We start from the raw sequence: 15,980 nt of genomic DNA, 5'->3' as shown, positions 1-15,980 counted from the left end.
AGCTATGATCATCTGTGTAATTTTTATTCAGATTAATGATTCATTTCCTGAACATACTGATAATTTCCTAGTAGCCAAGCACTCAAAGTCAGTGTAAAATATCTATGATTACATTCCCAAGAGTTTAATAATGAAGTGTCTAATTGAAGCATGGTAGGCTGGACAGTTTAGACTAAGGGTCACAGTCTCAGATAAAAGGAGACCAAGTCCGCAGATGACACCAAAATTGGAGGTGTAGTGGACAGTGAAGGTTACCTCAGATTACAACAGGATCTTAATCAAATGGGCCAATGGGCTGAGAAGTGACAGATGGAGTTTAATTCAGATAAATACGAGGTGCTACATTTTGGAAAAGCAAATCAGAACAGGACTTATACATTTAATGGTAATGTCTTGGGGAGTGTAGCTGAACAGAGAGACCTTGGAGTGCAGGTTCATAGTTTGTTGAAAATGGAGTCACAAGTAGATAGGATAGTGAAGAAGACATTTGATATGCTTTCCTTTATTGGTCAGAGTATTGGTGTTTCACAGTGGCTCAGTGGTTAGCACTGCTGCCTCACAATGCATCTTTTTCACACAGAGGGTGGTTCGTGTATGGAATGAGCTGCCAGAGGAGTGGTGGAGGCTGGGACAATTACAACATTTAAAAGGTATCTGGACGGGTATATGAATAGGAAGTGTTTAGAGGGATACGGGCCAAATGCTAGCAAATGGGACTAGATTATGTTAGGATATCTGGTCGGCCTGGACGAGATGGACCGGAGGGTTGTTTCTGTGCTGTACATCTCTATGACTCCATGACTCTATGAGGAGAAATGTAAAATTTTCCTACACCTCAGAGCTTTGCATGCTCAACCATGTACATTCTGTACAGTTGTTGTTTGATGTTTGGAATCTTAGTGAATGAATGAATATGCAGACAGTGCAGCAAGGTAGTGCTGATCTTACTGAATAGTGGAGCAGTACTGGGGGCTGAATAGTCAACTCCTTTCCACACTTCTCATGTTGAAATTGCATCTTCCACACTGACAACTATTTCAAGACTAAGGGGTGCTAGGTCCGTGGTCTTCAACCACTACATTTAGAAAGACAGATTCAGACAATGTCTATTGAGTTTAATTATTTGAAGTAGCCATATGACAAATACCATTGCTGGTAGCAACAGAAGGAATACTGTGGCCTTTTCCTGTTCCAGAAAGTTGTTCATTGCCAGCTTGATAACAAGACAAAATACGTGACACTTGCCACTGTGCAAGGAAGTGTTTCTTATTCATTTACTTACCCAGAATCTGAGATGTTAGAGCAGAATTATAACTTAATGGTAAGGTCCTGGAGAGTGTTGCTGAACAAAGAGACCTTGGGGTGCAGGTTCATAGTTCCTTGAAAGTGGTGTCACAGGTAGATAGGATAGTGAAGACATTTGGTATGTTTTCCTTTATTGGTCAGAGTACTGAGTATAGGAGTTGGGAGGTCATTGGTTAGGCCACTTTTGGAATATTGCATGCAATTCTGGTCGTCTTCCTATCAGAAGGATGTTGTGAAACTTGAAAGGGTTCAGAAAAGATTTACAAGGATGTTGCCAGGGCAACAGGGTTTGAGCTATAGGGAGAGGCTGAACAGGCTGGGGGAGACCATTTTTCCTGGAGCATTGGAGGCTGAGGGCTGACCTTATAGAGGTTTATAAAATCATGAGGGGCATGGCTAGGATAAATGGACAAAGTCCTTTCCCTGGGTGGTGGAGTCCAAAACTCAAGGGCATAGGTTTAAGGTGAGTGGGAAAGATATAAAAGGGACCTAAGGGGCAAAATTTTCACACAGAGGGTGGTATGTGTCTGAATGAGCTGCCAGAGGAAGTGGTGGATGCTGGTACAATTGCAGCATTTAAAAGGCATCTGGATGGGTATATAAATAGGAAGGGTTTAGAGGAATATGGGCCGTGCTGGCAAATAGGACTAGATTAGGTAGGGATATCTGGTCGGCATGGACGAGTCGGACCAAAGGTCTGTTTCTGTACTGTACATCTCTATGACTCCATGTAAAAGTCCAAATAGTAGTTGAATTCTCTAACGGATTTGACAAGATTGATACAGCAAGCATATATTTAAATTAAAGTTAAAATTGCAGTACAATAATCCCAGAATAAATAGAATTCCCTGATTTAAATAAACGATCACTCAAAGCAAAATTCTAGATTCATCAGCAAAGGTGCACAGAATGGTAAAGCTAATAATTCTGCTCCTGAGGTGTACGGATATAAAATCACTACTCAGAGCTCACTAATGCATGCCAAAAAATCTCCTTTAAAGGGCAGGTTGCTATCTGAGGAAATAGATTACAAATGTCCAAGACCACCAGTGGATATTGGCATTTCAAGTCTGGTGGTCACAAATTAATTACAATTAATGCCTTAAAGGCAGATATTGTACAGGGTTTTATTTTGACACCTTCACTGCACCAGAAGCATACAATAGCACTGTCTTTTGTTTACAATTAGAAATTATTTCATATTGAGGACTGGCCTGAAGGAAGCTATAGCCATATTCAAAGTAATGGAAAATAATACTTGCCCCATCTAACTCTTCATCCATCTTGGAAATTGCTGAATAACCATTTAAAGCAAGAATCTTAAGACAGTTTTCCCATGCTTAATCAAGTGGGAAGGATGTTGTGGCACTTGAAAGGGTTCAGAAAAGATATACAAGGATGTTACCGGGTTTTGAGCTATAGGGAGAGATTGAATAGGCTGGGGGTGTTTTCCCTGGAGCATCGGAAGCTGAGGGGTGACCTTATGGAGGTTTATAAAATCATGATGGCATGATCTATAAGGTCAGAGGCTGAGGGATGACCATGTAGGAGTTTATCAAATTGTGAGGGGAATGGATAGGATAAATAGACAAGGTATTTTCCCTGGGGTGGGGGAGTCCTGAACTAGAGGGCATAGGCTTAGGGTAAGAGGGGAAAGATTTAAAAATGGACCTAAGGGGCAACCTTTTCACGCAGAGGGCAGTGCACATATGGAGTGAGCTGCCAGAGGAAGTGTTGGAGGCTGGTACACTTACAACATTTAAAAGGCATCTGGAGGGGTATATGAATAGTAAGGATTTAGAGGGGCCAGGTACTGGCAAATGGGACTAGATTAATTTAGGATAACTGGTCAGCATGGATGAAGAGTCTGTTTCCACGCTGTACATCTCCATGTCTCTATGCTAGTTGACCTTGCATCAGCACTTATTTTGGAAATATTTAACAATTGTGTTAAACTTGTTTCCTAAACACTTCAGAGAAATGTGTTATCTAAAAACATTGATAGCAGAGGTACAATGGAGGAAAAAGGAAATTGGTACATTTGTTTCTCCCTGATACCATCAGCAAGTCATGAAAGGATACAGTCACATGGAGTGACCAGGAAGAAACACTGATGATCAAAGCTATAGTGAAAAGTAGTTCCTTTGCATGAACTGCAAAACTCAGAGGATTGAGCAATCAAAGAAAAGATAATACTGTTGCTACAAGGAAGATTTTTGTGCAATGAGAGCCAGCATTAATGCTAATCCTCCTAGAATACATTGTCACTGCTCCAGAAGTTTACAATAGCACTGTCTTTTGTTTACAATTAAAAATTATCTCATTGTTGAGATAAATTCTTGTTCCATGCCATGTGTAAGGTAGCTGCAGTTGTAAAAACTTTTTATTAATGTCAAGACAGAGGTCACATGACTTTGACAAGACACAATACAGGTAGTTCTCCTAAAACACACCTAACCGTGAAATATCTGTAACGCAATTTGTGAATTATTGACTAGTTTTAATACAGTGAACTCCCATTCACTGTTACGCGATTCTCATCCCCGCACTAGGTGTCACCGTGCGCAGAGGACTGGATTCCGCGTCGGCATCATGTGATCAGTCAGCTCACGTGCTTTCTTGTGAAGAACTTCATAAAAGGTGTTGTGAAATGTTTGCGCTCGTGGGCTTGGAAAAGCATCATGAAAATATCTCTGCACCTGGAGGACAAGAAGCTGAGAGCAACCTGTTCATTTAAACCTTAAAGAGTTGAGATAAGAGTGAAATTTCACTGGAATTGACTGACAGTAAAAGGACAGTGTTGAGGTGCAATTTGAATCTTGGCTTTGTTGTTTGCATTAAGAGATTTTTTTCTCTCTTTTTGTTAAAAAAAAGTTTAGATGTTAAGGAATATCTGCAGACTCACATGAGTCGATTTCAGTGACTAATCACTACTGTAACTAACTGCAAAAGAATACCAGTACACAGGCTTGGACATGGTCAGTCAGCTGCTCAGGGTGGTCAGAGTCAAGTCACTCTTCAAATAGTGGATGGCACAGTGTTACTTTTGGGACATGCGTGGAGATGTCCTGAAGGGGTGAGTAGGCTGTGCGTAAGAGGTTCAGTGTTAGTCAGGCTCAGACGTTAGCAACGTTGGGAATGAGTATGGAAGATGTTGCAGGAAATGATGGCTACAGTGTGGGAGTAAAACACATATTGCCTCTGCCCCATCCCCATGCTCTGGGACATTTAAACCATAACCAGAATATAAAAGCTAGTGTACAAAATAAAAAAAGGAGCATGTGGCTTCTGCATCGGATCTCTGTCTTGTTTCCTCAGAGGCATCTTACACTAAAGGAGGTTTTGCCGAATACTTCTACTAAAAGATTGGAAGACAAATTGGAGCAGAGAGTTTTATGTCTAAAATGTTGGAAACAGTTCAGACAATAACTGGAAGATTTAAGCCATTGCTTTAAAGATTTAAGTCTTTATGATATATCTGCAAGTTGTTGTCTGTTCTTCTGGTACCTGCTTGTCTCTGGGGTGACATTGCTTCTCTGCTTGCATGACAAGTGTTGCCTCTTGTTGAATCAGGAACATTTCAAAGTCTTGTACTAGCATCAACTTCCTTCACAGGGAGTGGGGCTCTCAACAATGTGCTGAAGACATACATCTGCTTCCCTTGCTTATATTTCACTTCCTGGTGTCAAACTATCAACAGTAATATCCTTTGCAAACTTTTTGTAGCACATAGAAGCAGTTTGAGAATGATGCTTCGAAATAATTCGAGATCAGACTTCACAAATCAGTTTCTCCCCCCTGTATCAAGAATTGTTAAATTCCTAAACAGACAGGCAGACTTTCTTGATCTGGGGGCTGGCATTATTTGAGGTTGCGTGAATACTTTGAATGCAGCAGCACCTGGTAGTCCTTGTGGTTTGACAATTGCTTTAAATCCTCTCCCTTATTGGCTTCAGGGTGACTTCTTCATTAACATCATAATATTTTAACACTGGCATTGTCGCCATTATTTGTTGTTTCAGTGAGTGAAAGCTACTTATTATTCTGTACCCACCCATCCCCAACCCCATCATCAAACATGGTAATTGAACAATCACATGCCTATTTCAGGCAGTAACACTGGTACTCACTTGGAATTCAAGGGAACCACTTGGAAGAAGATTCTTGTTTTATTATTTTCTTCTGTTTGCTGCTCTGATTTGCAAGCACAAGTGGGACAATAGGTTGGTGAAAAACAATTTCTTTCATTGTGTTTGGTATTTTGGGATAAATTTTCCTGTTCCAAGGTGGAACGAGTAATGAAGAATTGGATGTCAATGAGCTTTGTTTGTAAGGCAGCCCGTCACACTCTTCCAAACTAAAATCTATTTTTAGGAAGAAATTCAGTTGTCCCTAATGGGTGCCTGCCATTTCCCCTCAAAATCCATCTCTTATTTTCAAATACTGCATTCCCTACTGCATTTTATTCAATGCGAAGAGATTAGATTTACACTTTGAAACTTTAAAAGTAGAACCTGTCTTCACTTAGTGACTTTCACACCCCCAAGGGATTGCAGAGAATCACAGCCTGTACATTTTGAAGTCAGTTAATGGACTCTCTCAGACAAGTTGCAGCTAATCACGGCTTATAAATTTATTATTTCCAAAGCTAACTGCATGTGAATTTATGGTTATTTTCCATCTGATAAAGAGGCAGGGAAGTAATTTTAAAAAAAAGATGTTTGTGCCACCCAGTTGTTGGAGAAAAAGCACCTTCTGCAATACAGAGAGCGGAAATGCCCAGGTTCATGCTGTGAACTCCGTGGAGTTAACGGATTCCTGACATAATAATGCAATTATTATCCAAGGAGAAAGTGTGGACTGCAGATGCTGGAGATCAGAGCTGAAAATGTGTTGCTGGAAAAGCGCAGCAGGTCAGGCAGCATCCAAGGAACAGGAGAATCGACGTTTCGGGCATAAGCCTTGAAGATTCTCCTGTTCCTTGGATGCTGCCTGACTGCTGTGCTTTTCCAGCAACACATTTTCAGCAATTATTATCCAACAAAAGTGAATCATACCATCTTCTCTTGAAATTCAATCGTATGACCATTACTGAGTACTCCATGGGCGTTACTAGAGACTAGAACTTAATTGCAGTTTTAGTGTCCTTATGTGAGGAAGGATGTTCTTTCTTTGGAAGGATTGTAATAAAGGTTTACCAAATCACTTACTGAGATGAAATGGCAAGTCCAATGAATGAAGAAACACTACTACAGTTAGGACTTATTCACTGACATTTACAAGAATGGGATGGGCTGGTTGGTGTGAGGGGGTTGGTGGGGTGGGGTGGGGGGGGTGGTGAGACCACAGAAACATATAAAGTTGGAACAGAACGAGACAGAATGAACACAGGAAGCATGTTCCTGATGACCAGGAAGTCCAGAACCAAGGATCATACTCCAAGGATGCAGGTAGACCATCTAGGCCCGAGGTTAGGAGAAATTTCTTCATCTGGGGAGCATCCCTCTCCCAGAACACTTGGTGTAAAGTCAATATGAATAATGGCCATTCCAGCAAGGTCAGAAGGTGACTGCTGCTGTTGAACCAAATCACAATAAGGGACTTTGTGTTTTCGAGTAGACAGGAGAAAATTAAAAGATTCTGTCTATCTGTCTGTTACAAATACTCTGGCTGGACAATGATTATAAATATCTTATATAAAAGTCAGTAAACCTTGTGATATCAAACTTCAGAACTAGAAATGGAATGCTGTATTTTGAAAAGCACTTTTGTTCACAAAATACTACCTACACAATGTTTCCTAAACACTGAATGCCTTACCTGTTCCATATAACATAGCAAGAAGAATGGAAGAGATCCAAGCCGTATCACTGTACCCAATGTGGAACTCTTTAATCAACTCCTTGAAGAAAACACTAACGGCTTTTGGAAAAGCATATGAGAATCCAGTGATGACAAAACATCCAATGAGAATGGCCCAACCCCAGCCTCCATCAGGGGCCTTCATTCCTGCTGGCTTCTCATCTTGTACTACGACTCCCATGGTTCAGGTCACAGCCTGTAAATTTAAAGTAAAGGAGGAGTTGATAAAAATCAGTTCCCTACTAGTATTTTGGATTAACATCATAAAATCATATGCATTATGAAAGTTCCACAATATCAAAATATAATCACACATGAAATTATTGTGTTTGAATTGTATAATTAGTCAAGAATTATTTTTACAATCGATGTATTTTCAATATCTGAGGAGTTGCAAATGGTGCTGAACAAGTCAGGAGTGTGATGAAATACTCTCCACTTGACTCGATGGGTGCAGCTCCAACAACACTCAAGAAGCTGCACACCATCCAGCTCAAAGCAGCCACTTGATTGGCTCCACATCCACTTCCTCTACCACTGACACTCAGTAGCAGCAGTGCATACCATCTACAAGATGCACCACAGGAATTTACCAAGGCTCTTCAGACAGCATTGTCTAAGTTCAAGAGTATATTGTTCTACAAGGACTAAGGCAGCAGCTACATGGAAACACGAGTACCTGTAAATTCCCTCCAAGCCACTCACCATTCTTACTTGGAAATATCTTAACCATTCCTTCAGTGCCGCTGTGTCAAAATCCTGGAACTCACTCCCCAGTGGCATTGTAGGATATTTACACTAAATGGCAAGCAGCACAGTGGCTCACTGTTGCCTCAAAACGCCTGGGACTCCAGTTCAATTCCAGCCTCCAGTGACTGTCTGTGTGGAGTCTGCACATTCTCCCCATATTTGCATGGGTCTCCTCTGGGTGCCCTGGTTTCCTCCCACTGTCCAAAGATTAATGGATTAGCCATTTTAGGTACAGGGTCACAGAGATAAGGTAGGGGTCTGGGTGGGATGCTCTTCAGAAGGTTGGTCTGGATTTGATGGACTGAATGGCCTGTTTCCATACTGTAGGGATTCTAATCCAATTAAAATTCATTGTACTGGTTCATGGAAGCCACTGTCTCAAGAGCAACCAAGGATGAGCAATAAAACATTGGCCCAGACAGGGACACTTGCATTCTATGACTGAATAAAATAATTCTGGCTAGAACACTAATATGACATTCAATGCAAAGTGTTTTGAATTGAATGAGTCATACATTTCATGAGCTGCAAGCCTCACGAACAAACATTTGCAGAGGTTTAGAGGGCCCCCACCTCAGGGAAGTCACCATGAACAGACATGGGCGGCACAGTGGTTAGCATAGCTGCCTCACAGCACCAGAGTCCCGGGTTCAATTCCTGCCTCAGGCAACTGTCTGTGTGGAGTTTGCACATTCTACCCATACTGCGTGGATTTCCTCCGGGTGCTCTGGTTTCCTCCCACAATCCAAAAATGTGCAGGTTAGGTGAATTGGCCATGCGAAATTGCCTGTTATGTTAGGTGTAGGGGTCTGGGTGGGTTGCTCTTCGGCAGGTCGGTGTGGACTTGTTGGGCCGAAGGGCCCGTTTCCACACTAAGTAATCTAACCTAATTTATTTAACAACTTTTACTATGCAATTTCTGAGGATCTGCCAATTCCTCACCAGTTACAATGGAAATCCCATCCTTCACTGTCCTTCTGACACACACTCTCTATGCTATATCTGTAATAAATCATAAATCTGCGCTCACTTCCTATCAATTTTTTCCATTATGAATTACTGTGTTGCAATTAAGTGGAAATGTTCTATATAAATATTACTGTAACTACATTCTAGATACCCCAAGAGAGCAATTGCAACTTTTACAGAGGCAGTTTCTGTTATAATTGTAAATTTAAGAGCAAGAACAGATTATATAACTTATTATATACCCATTGAGCTAAGTGTGCATATCCTGGTCCAAATAACCCCTTCTCTTGGTTCCTCTCTCTAAGCTGTGATCGATTTTGATTAGCATTTGTCGGCTGTATTTAATACTCCAATTCCAGCACTGTGTGAAACAATGTCTTCTAATGCTTATGCTTTAGTATTAATAACGTGTTTGCCTCCTTATCGCCAATTCACCAGCTAGTGAAAAAAAATCTGTATCACTTTTCAATTCTCTCAAGCCTTTCAGAAATCTGACTTGTTTTCCAGCAAAAAAATAGTGTCAGCTGAGAAATGGCCCACTTCTACTCCTACATCTTATGGTTTTATGCATCCCAAACAGAGGATGTATAAATCTTACAGTTCCAGGCCACTTGTTAAGAGTATAAAACAAGTAAGTCTCTCGTATTACTCCTTCAATCAATACAATCAAATCTGGGTCAGCTGTAGGCCTTAGAAAGTCATGCTCCGTAGGACATTTTGTGCAGAAATTAACTTCAGGTCTTACCCAGGTTTGGGCACTTTGCTGATCTTGGCACAGAATGAAAAAAAAACTTTCCCTACAAACAGGAAATGGATAAAAGATTGTTTCACTGATCAGTTCAAAAATCAACAAAATTCCAAATCGCAAAAGGTTTAGTTTCAGTAGAATGAGCCACATATCACTTACATATAAAAAAGGAGAAAATGCATAAGTATGATGAATATGAAAAAGTGACACTTTTCAGTTCATATTTGATCATTTTCATGTTTTTAAACTGTAGCATGGGTCACAACTGTAATCGTCAAGACTGACTGTGACCACAATTCAAAAAACAAGATTAGAATAGAGTTATTACTTAAAACACTCTAACTTTAGTCTATGTTTTAGGATTTGACTAAGATTTCAAAAAACTATCTCAGATAAGAAAAGTTTTGAAGAGTTTTGATGACAGAAAACAACATGGACCTAGTAGTTAATGTTAAGAAACCTTTATTTTCTCATTCTCTCGCTCAATGCATTTGCTAACTGCATAAAGGCTGAGAAGAAGGAAATTGACAAATTAGTTTAGATTAGATTAGATTAGATTAGATTACTTACAGTGTGGAAACAGGCCCTTCGGCCCAACAAGTCCACACTGTCCCGCCGAAGCGCAACTCATTCCCCTACATTTACCCCTTCACCTAATGGAATGCATATTCATGTCATGGTAAGTTTCTCACAGATGCAACTCAACCCCTTGTAAAATTATAAAAGTAAGACACTGATAATCAGGCATGTAATTAGGTTAAGCCCCGAGCGTCTTCTGTTCTCTTTTAAGGAATGGAATTGCTTCCACCGCATACCAATCTCAAACCAAACAAAAATTAATCATTGCCCTTTCAAGGCAGCATGTCATCGAGTCTGACTGTACTTCATCCCTACCCTTGGCTGCCCTGAATGTAGAAATTCCTGGGTATATAATTTGCAAGGTAGGAAGGAATGTGCGAAGTAGCATATGCAGCCAGTGTAAAATAAACCATTGTCTGATGGAAAAATGCTGCACCTATTTATGCAATCTACTAACTACCCTGGTACTATAATATGTTCTGAGGAGGGATTTAAGTCAAATATACTGTACCATGCTTTGAAGTTGCTAGAGAAGCATTCTTATCAACAATAGTAAGAGGTCAGTCCTATATTGGGATGCAACTGGCTCCTATTCTTAGTTGCTGATAACTTGTTATAAACTGGAGCCTCTTTTCTGTCAAGGGAAATTTCTGACAGCCACTCCACACAGTCCGATACTACTATTATCGGACAAGCCAAACAGAGAATAGCCAGGGAATTCTTAAAGGCATGGCACTCATCCACAGATTCGATCAACAAGCACGTCGACCTGGACCCAATATACCGGCCACTGCAGCGGACAGCTGGAACTGAACCAGAAGCAGCAGATACAAATCACTATAAATGCCGGAGGAAACATCATAGATGCGCTTCACAGGAGGCTCCCAAGCACTGAGGATGTCACCTAGACAGGGGACGAAACGTCTGCAACACAAATTCCCAGCTCGGCGAACAGAACCATAACAACGAACACCCGAGCTACAAATCTTCTCCCAAACTTTGAACTCCACACAAATTTTAATAGAATTCACACAGCTATGTACTAGCTGTCTACACTTCAAGGAAAAGCTGCAACAGACTATGTAGCTGCATCTGGGTACATCTTCACAATGAAGTGCTGTTATCAGATGCAGCCGTCTGAATACTTGATGAACGGTGGGCTATGCTGAATGAAATGGTCCTGAAGAAGGGGAGGGGCAGTTTTTGCACATGCACAACAGGTCAGCCAGAAACACTGTGCTCAACATGGAGAGAGGTTTGCCAACTGGTAGGAATTTTATACTGGCCTTGAATGACTGGCAACTCGGAAATTATCAGTATGTTCATGAATGTAAATAAATCATTAATCAATAAAGATTACACAGATGATCATAGCTACTGCAAAACTGCTAATTTTTTTATCATAATAAATACAATTTCCACATGAAAGAATTAAAGTCAGAAGTCACACAATGCCAGATTATAGTCCAACAGGTCTATTTGAAACTACAAGCTTTTGGGGCCAAATGCATACTTGGCATTCAAGACAGTACCAGGGTTGGAGGATTTGAGCTATAGGGAGAGACTGAACAGGCTGGGGCTGTCAGTTGAGGGGTGACTTTATAGAGGTTTACAAAATCATGACGGGCATGGATAGGATAAATAAACAAAGTCTTTTTCCCTGGGGTCGAGGGTTCCAGAACTAGAGGCCATAGGTTTAGGGTGAGAAGGGAAAGATATAAAAGAAACCTAAGGGGCAACTTTTTCACGCAGAGGGTGGTACATGTATGGAATGAGCTGCCAGAGGAAATGGTGGAGGCTGGTACAATTGCAACATTTAAAAGGCATTTGGATGGGTATATGAATAGGAAGGGTCTGGAGGGATATGGGTTGGGTGCTGGCAGGTGGGACTAGATTGGGTTGGGATATCTAGTTGGCATGGACGGGTTGGATCAAATGGTCTGTTTCCATGCCGTACAGCTCTATGACTCAATGACTCTATGATAGTAAGGACTGCAGATGCTGGAAGCCAGAGTTATTAAATGGGAAGCTGTAAAAGCACAACATGTCAGACAGCCTCCGAGCAGTAGGAAAGTCAACATTTTGGGCCGAAACCCTTCAGCAGGATGGGAAGGGGGAGGGGAACCGTGAAGTAAATAGCAGGAGGGGAGTAGGGCTGGAAGAAGGGTAGGTAGGATGGCGCTAGGTGGATGCAGGGTAGACGGTTATTGTGAATGGTCAGTGGGAAGAGTGGAACATATAGGTAAGTAGGAAGATGGACAGGGTGAGGTCAGGCCAGGGAGGGCTAGACATGCGATAAGGCTGGGATTTAGAAGCTGGTGAAGTCCATATTGAGGCCATTGGGCTGTAAGCTACCCAGGCGAAATAAAGGTGTTGTTCCTCCAGTTTACATTTGGCATCACTCTGACATACTTAACATGGGCAGAATGGACATAGTGAAATAATATAAGCAGCATAAGCAAAACTATTGTTACAAACAGGCTAGAATAGCTGAATTATACTACAATATATCCTTTAGGTTTTTGTGGTTTAAATGAACAGACCATTTTCAGGAATACACCCAGGTCCTAAAACATAACCAATTAGGAGGGAACTACAACACCTCTTCCGGGACAGTGTTCCCAGCTGGACTAGACAATGTTAATAATGTTTGCCTACACAATACTAAGTGTGTAAATTTTAAAAAGTGATTAACTGGCATGGCTTACAACCTGATTGGAAGCTATTATAGAATTACAGAATCATATTATTTTTAATGCATACTTGGAACCATTACTGCATTTACTACGTAAAATTTACACACATGGATTTGGGCTACATTACAACAAACAGTGATCCACTCAGGATATTTCTGAAAGCAACCTAGTCTTGCCTATTCTCTATTGACAGAAAGCAGAACTCTGTGCACCAGCCATGAGTCTCCAATGAATTTTAACCTCTTTATAAAATTTTAAACATTGTGTGTGTTCAATATACGATCATACCAAGGTCTTCCTTATAACAATGAACACAAATATTCTAACCAATTTTCTAAGGAGGAGAGTAGGGCCAAGATCACCTTGAAGAATGGAAGGAGCAACTAGGAGAAAAAATACTGAACACTGGTAGAAAATAAAAATCTCAACACAAAGATATAACTATTGCAGGGTCAGATTCTAATTTATTAATTTGAGCTCAAAGGAGCTGAACAATATTGTGGTAAAGTCAGCTCTGTCACTCCTTGCATTCATAACTTCAGTCGATCCAGCTTTTAACTCTGGTCTTGCATATGTCATGTGTTTTACTGCCTAGTTAACTCCAGTGTGAGCACCAGCCACCAACCCAATCCCCAAACCATTACATGGTTCTTTAAAAAGAAAGACATTTCCTACTTCATTGGGTATTTCTAGTGTGAAATTTTTGAAGAATCTAAGAAGGTATAGTGTGACCTGTGAATGATGCTTGGCTCTCGTTGCCAAGCTGTCAGACACCACAACCATCTTTCCTTTCCAGGAAGATTTTTTTTAATGGCAGAAGTATATGGTCACTATATAATTATGGGTAAATTTGTTCATAGACCTTAATCAAATTAAATCTTAGTATAAGCCAATTCTTCAACAACCACACGTGTGTGCATACACGCATGTTGCAGAAGGTGAACAATATGAGGCTATGTCACGACCAAATTCAATACTAGTGTTAACTTCCTTGAGCTATATTTAATAACTGAAGAGTCTTTGATCTTAATGTCATGGTATTTAGGAATAAAAACACAATTGTACAGGATGCCGCTGAATGAAATGCACCGAGCTTATTTACATAGTAACTGAAGCAAAAAATATAAAAACATGACTTTGTTTTAACAACTGGTTACATTACAAAAGGTTATTTCCCCATTGTATGCTCTCCGCATGTGGGCTTGCCAATCTGGAAATCACAGGCATGGTCTCCATGACCGTTATACTGATAGCGATTAGAAATTCATGTGGAGCACCCCTCACTACTCAAGCCGATGTTGCATGGTGCCTGGAGCAATGTAAGACCTCAGTAGCAGCAGGATACACAAAATTGAGGACATTCGAAATGCACCCAAATAAAAATCCATGTTCTGTCGCTGTGAATCTAGAACAAAGAATATGATCAACAGGTCTCACAATAAATACTCGCCTAAAACAAAACGAAACCTGCACCTGGAAACAGACTTTTGGTTCCAAGCAAAGCAATTATCTCGCCCGTTCAAATGGTTATCTAGAAATTTGTTGAATAGCCTGAAGAACAGCATCTTGTAAAAAAAACACCTTTAAAACACTGTTGTGCATTCTCTCTCTCTCAGCAGGGAGTCTCTTCACCATCAAGGGCTTAACTGGTCCCACCGGTTAAAATGAACAGCAGGTGCTTGCACTCGGTTGATATTCAGATTGAATTTAACCGCAGAGAAAGGTCATCATGTGCATCAGTGAGCATTATTCAAGAGGCAGCCAAGATGCCTTCATTAATGTGTAATCTACAGAGCCTAGGGCTGAATCTTATGTTTCTTTTGACAAATTGAGAGCTGCTTCAGGTTTTTGAAGGGATTCTTACCGTGAGGCCCAGTGACATTTCTCACTGTACACTACCAAACACTTCTCATTAACTACAAAACCCTGGCCCTCTTGCATCCATCTCAGATTATTCTACCTCCACCTTACCATGTATGGTTCCTGAAACATGTCACTCACTGAATATCTGCTAAGGACCAGCTCCCCTTGTATTGCACCATTTTAAAAAGCTCACTGTGCACCTGGTCAGTCCACTGATGTTTTGCATGGCTCCTGAAATTTGTCCTGGATATAGCAGACAAGGGGAAATTGGAAGATGAATGGGGTTGTGCAGACATGAGATGTCCTCTTCCCCCATGATCAGCTGTGAAGGCATGACACCAGACCATGCTATCCTGGTCCAAAGTTAGCAACCAGATCATTGCAAGCTCAGTCATCCGGGGGAATAGACAGCAATGCAACAAAAAGGTCAATGACCTCCTCCAAGTCTGCCAGCGTAAGTGCCAACCTCATTATTCCTCCAATACCGTATCCCTTTGATACTGTATACTTTAAATTGCTATGTTTATTCTGGATATCACAATAAGAATTTATTGGACAGTTAATTCTTAGAAACCCGAGAATGTTGAAGCGGTCCATTTGGCCCATCAAAATCACACTGACCATTCAAAGACTATCCCACCACTCCTGCCCAATCCCTGTATCTTCCAGGGCTAATCCATCTAGCCTGCACATCCTTGAACAACAACGGCAATTCAGCATGCCCAATCGACCTAACCTGCACATCTTTGGACTGTGGGAGGAATTCCAGTCAGACACAATAAGAACATGCGAACTCCACACAGCCAGTCATCTCAGGATGGAATCAAACCCAAATCCTTTACGCTGTGAGGCAGTAGTACTAAGCAGTGAGCCACCATGTCACCCTCTCAAAGAGAAAGTTATATTTAAGTCCCAGGATTAGGAATTAATTAAAATTAGCGACATGGTCTTTAGGCCATTGAAAGTTCACAAAGTTATTAACAGAAAACTGCACTGATTTGGAGTAGATTGACAGCAATATTATGGCACAATACTAATTAAGGCTTGTAAGAGCCTTCCTCTGCTGCAGTGGTTTCAGCATGTGCAGATAATCTGATCGCTGTCCTCATTCAGTCAACAAAATCCATTGATGAGGCTACATTTGAAACATTAAAACTTACTGAGATCCATAGTGTACACAGGTACACTTGGGGCATAGATTTACCAAC

The 15,980-nt window shown here is 40.9% G+C and overlaps 1 protein-coding gene across 4 annotated transcripts in view; it reads right to left on the bottom strand.

Annotated features, from left to right (window-relative positions):
- Positions 1 to 15,980, bottom strand: part of LOC132828044 (monocarboxylate transporter 4-like) — a 107,327-nt gene that overhangs the window by 12,577 nt on the left and 78,770 nt on the right. For 3 of the 4 annotated variants that reach the window (XM_060844965.1, XM_060844966.1, XM_060844967.1), the window contains one exon: positions 7,126 to 7,363. In XM_060844965.1, the coding sequence (XP_060700948.1) occupies positions 7,126 to 7,348 (223 nt within the window). In that variant the 5' untranslated portion in view covers positions 7,349 to 7,363. Of the gene's footprint in view, positions 1 to 7,125; positions 7,364 to 14,490; positions 14,519 to 15,980 lie in introns of those variants that run through there. The other variant, XM_060844968.1, reaches the window with a different exon arrangement.

The sequence above is a fragment of the Hemiscyllium ocellatum genome, chromosome 25, assembly GCF_020745735.1.
Source record: "Hemiscyllium ocellatum isolate sHemOce1 chromosome 25, sHemOce1.pat.X.cur, whole genome shotgun sequence".
Lineage (NCBI taxonomy): Eukaryota > Metazoa > Chordata > Chondrichthyes > Orectolobiformes > Hemiscylliidae > Hemiscyllium > Hemiscyllium ocellatum.
The sequence above is the reverse complement of the archived record's forward strand: the minus strand, read 5'-3'. Positions and strand labels throughout refer to the sequence as shown.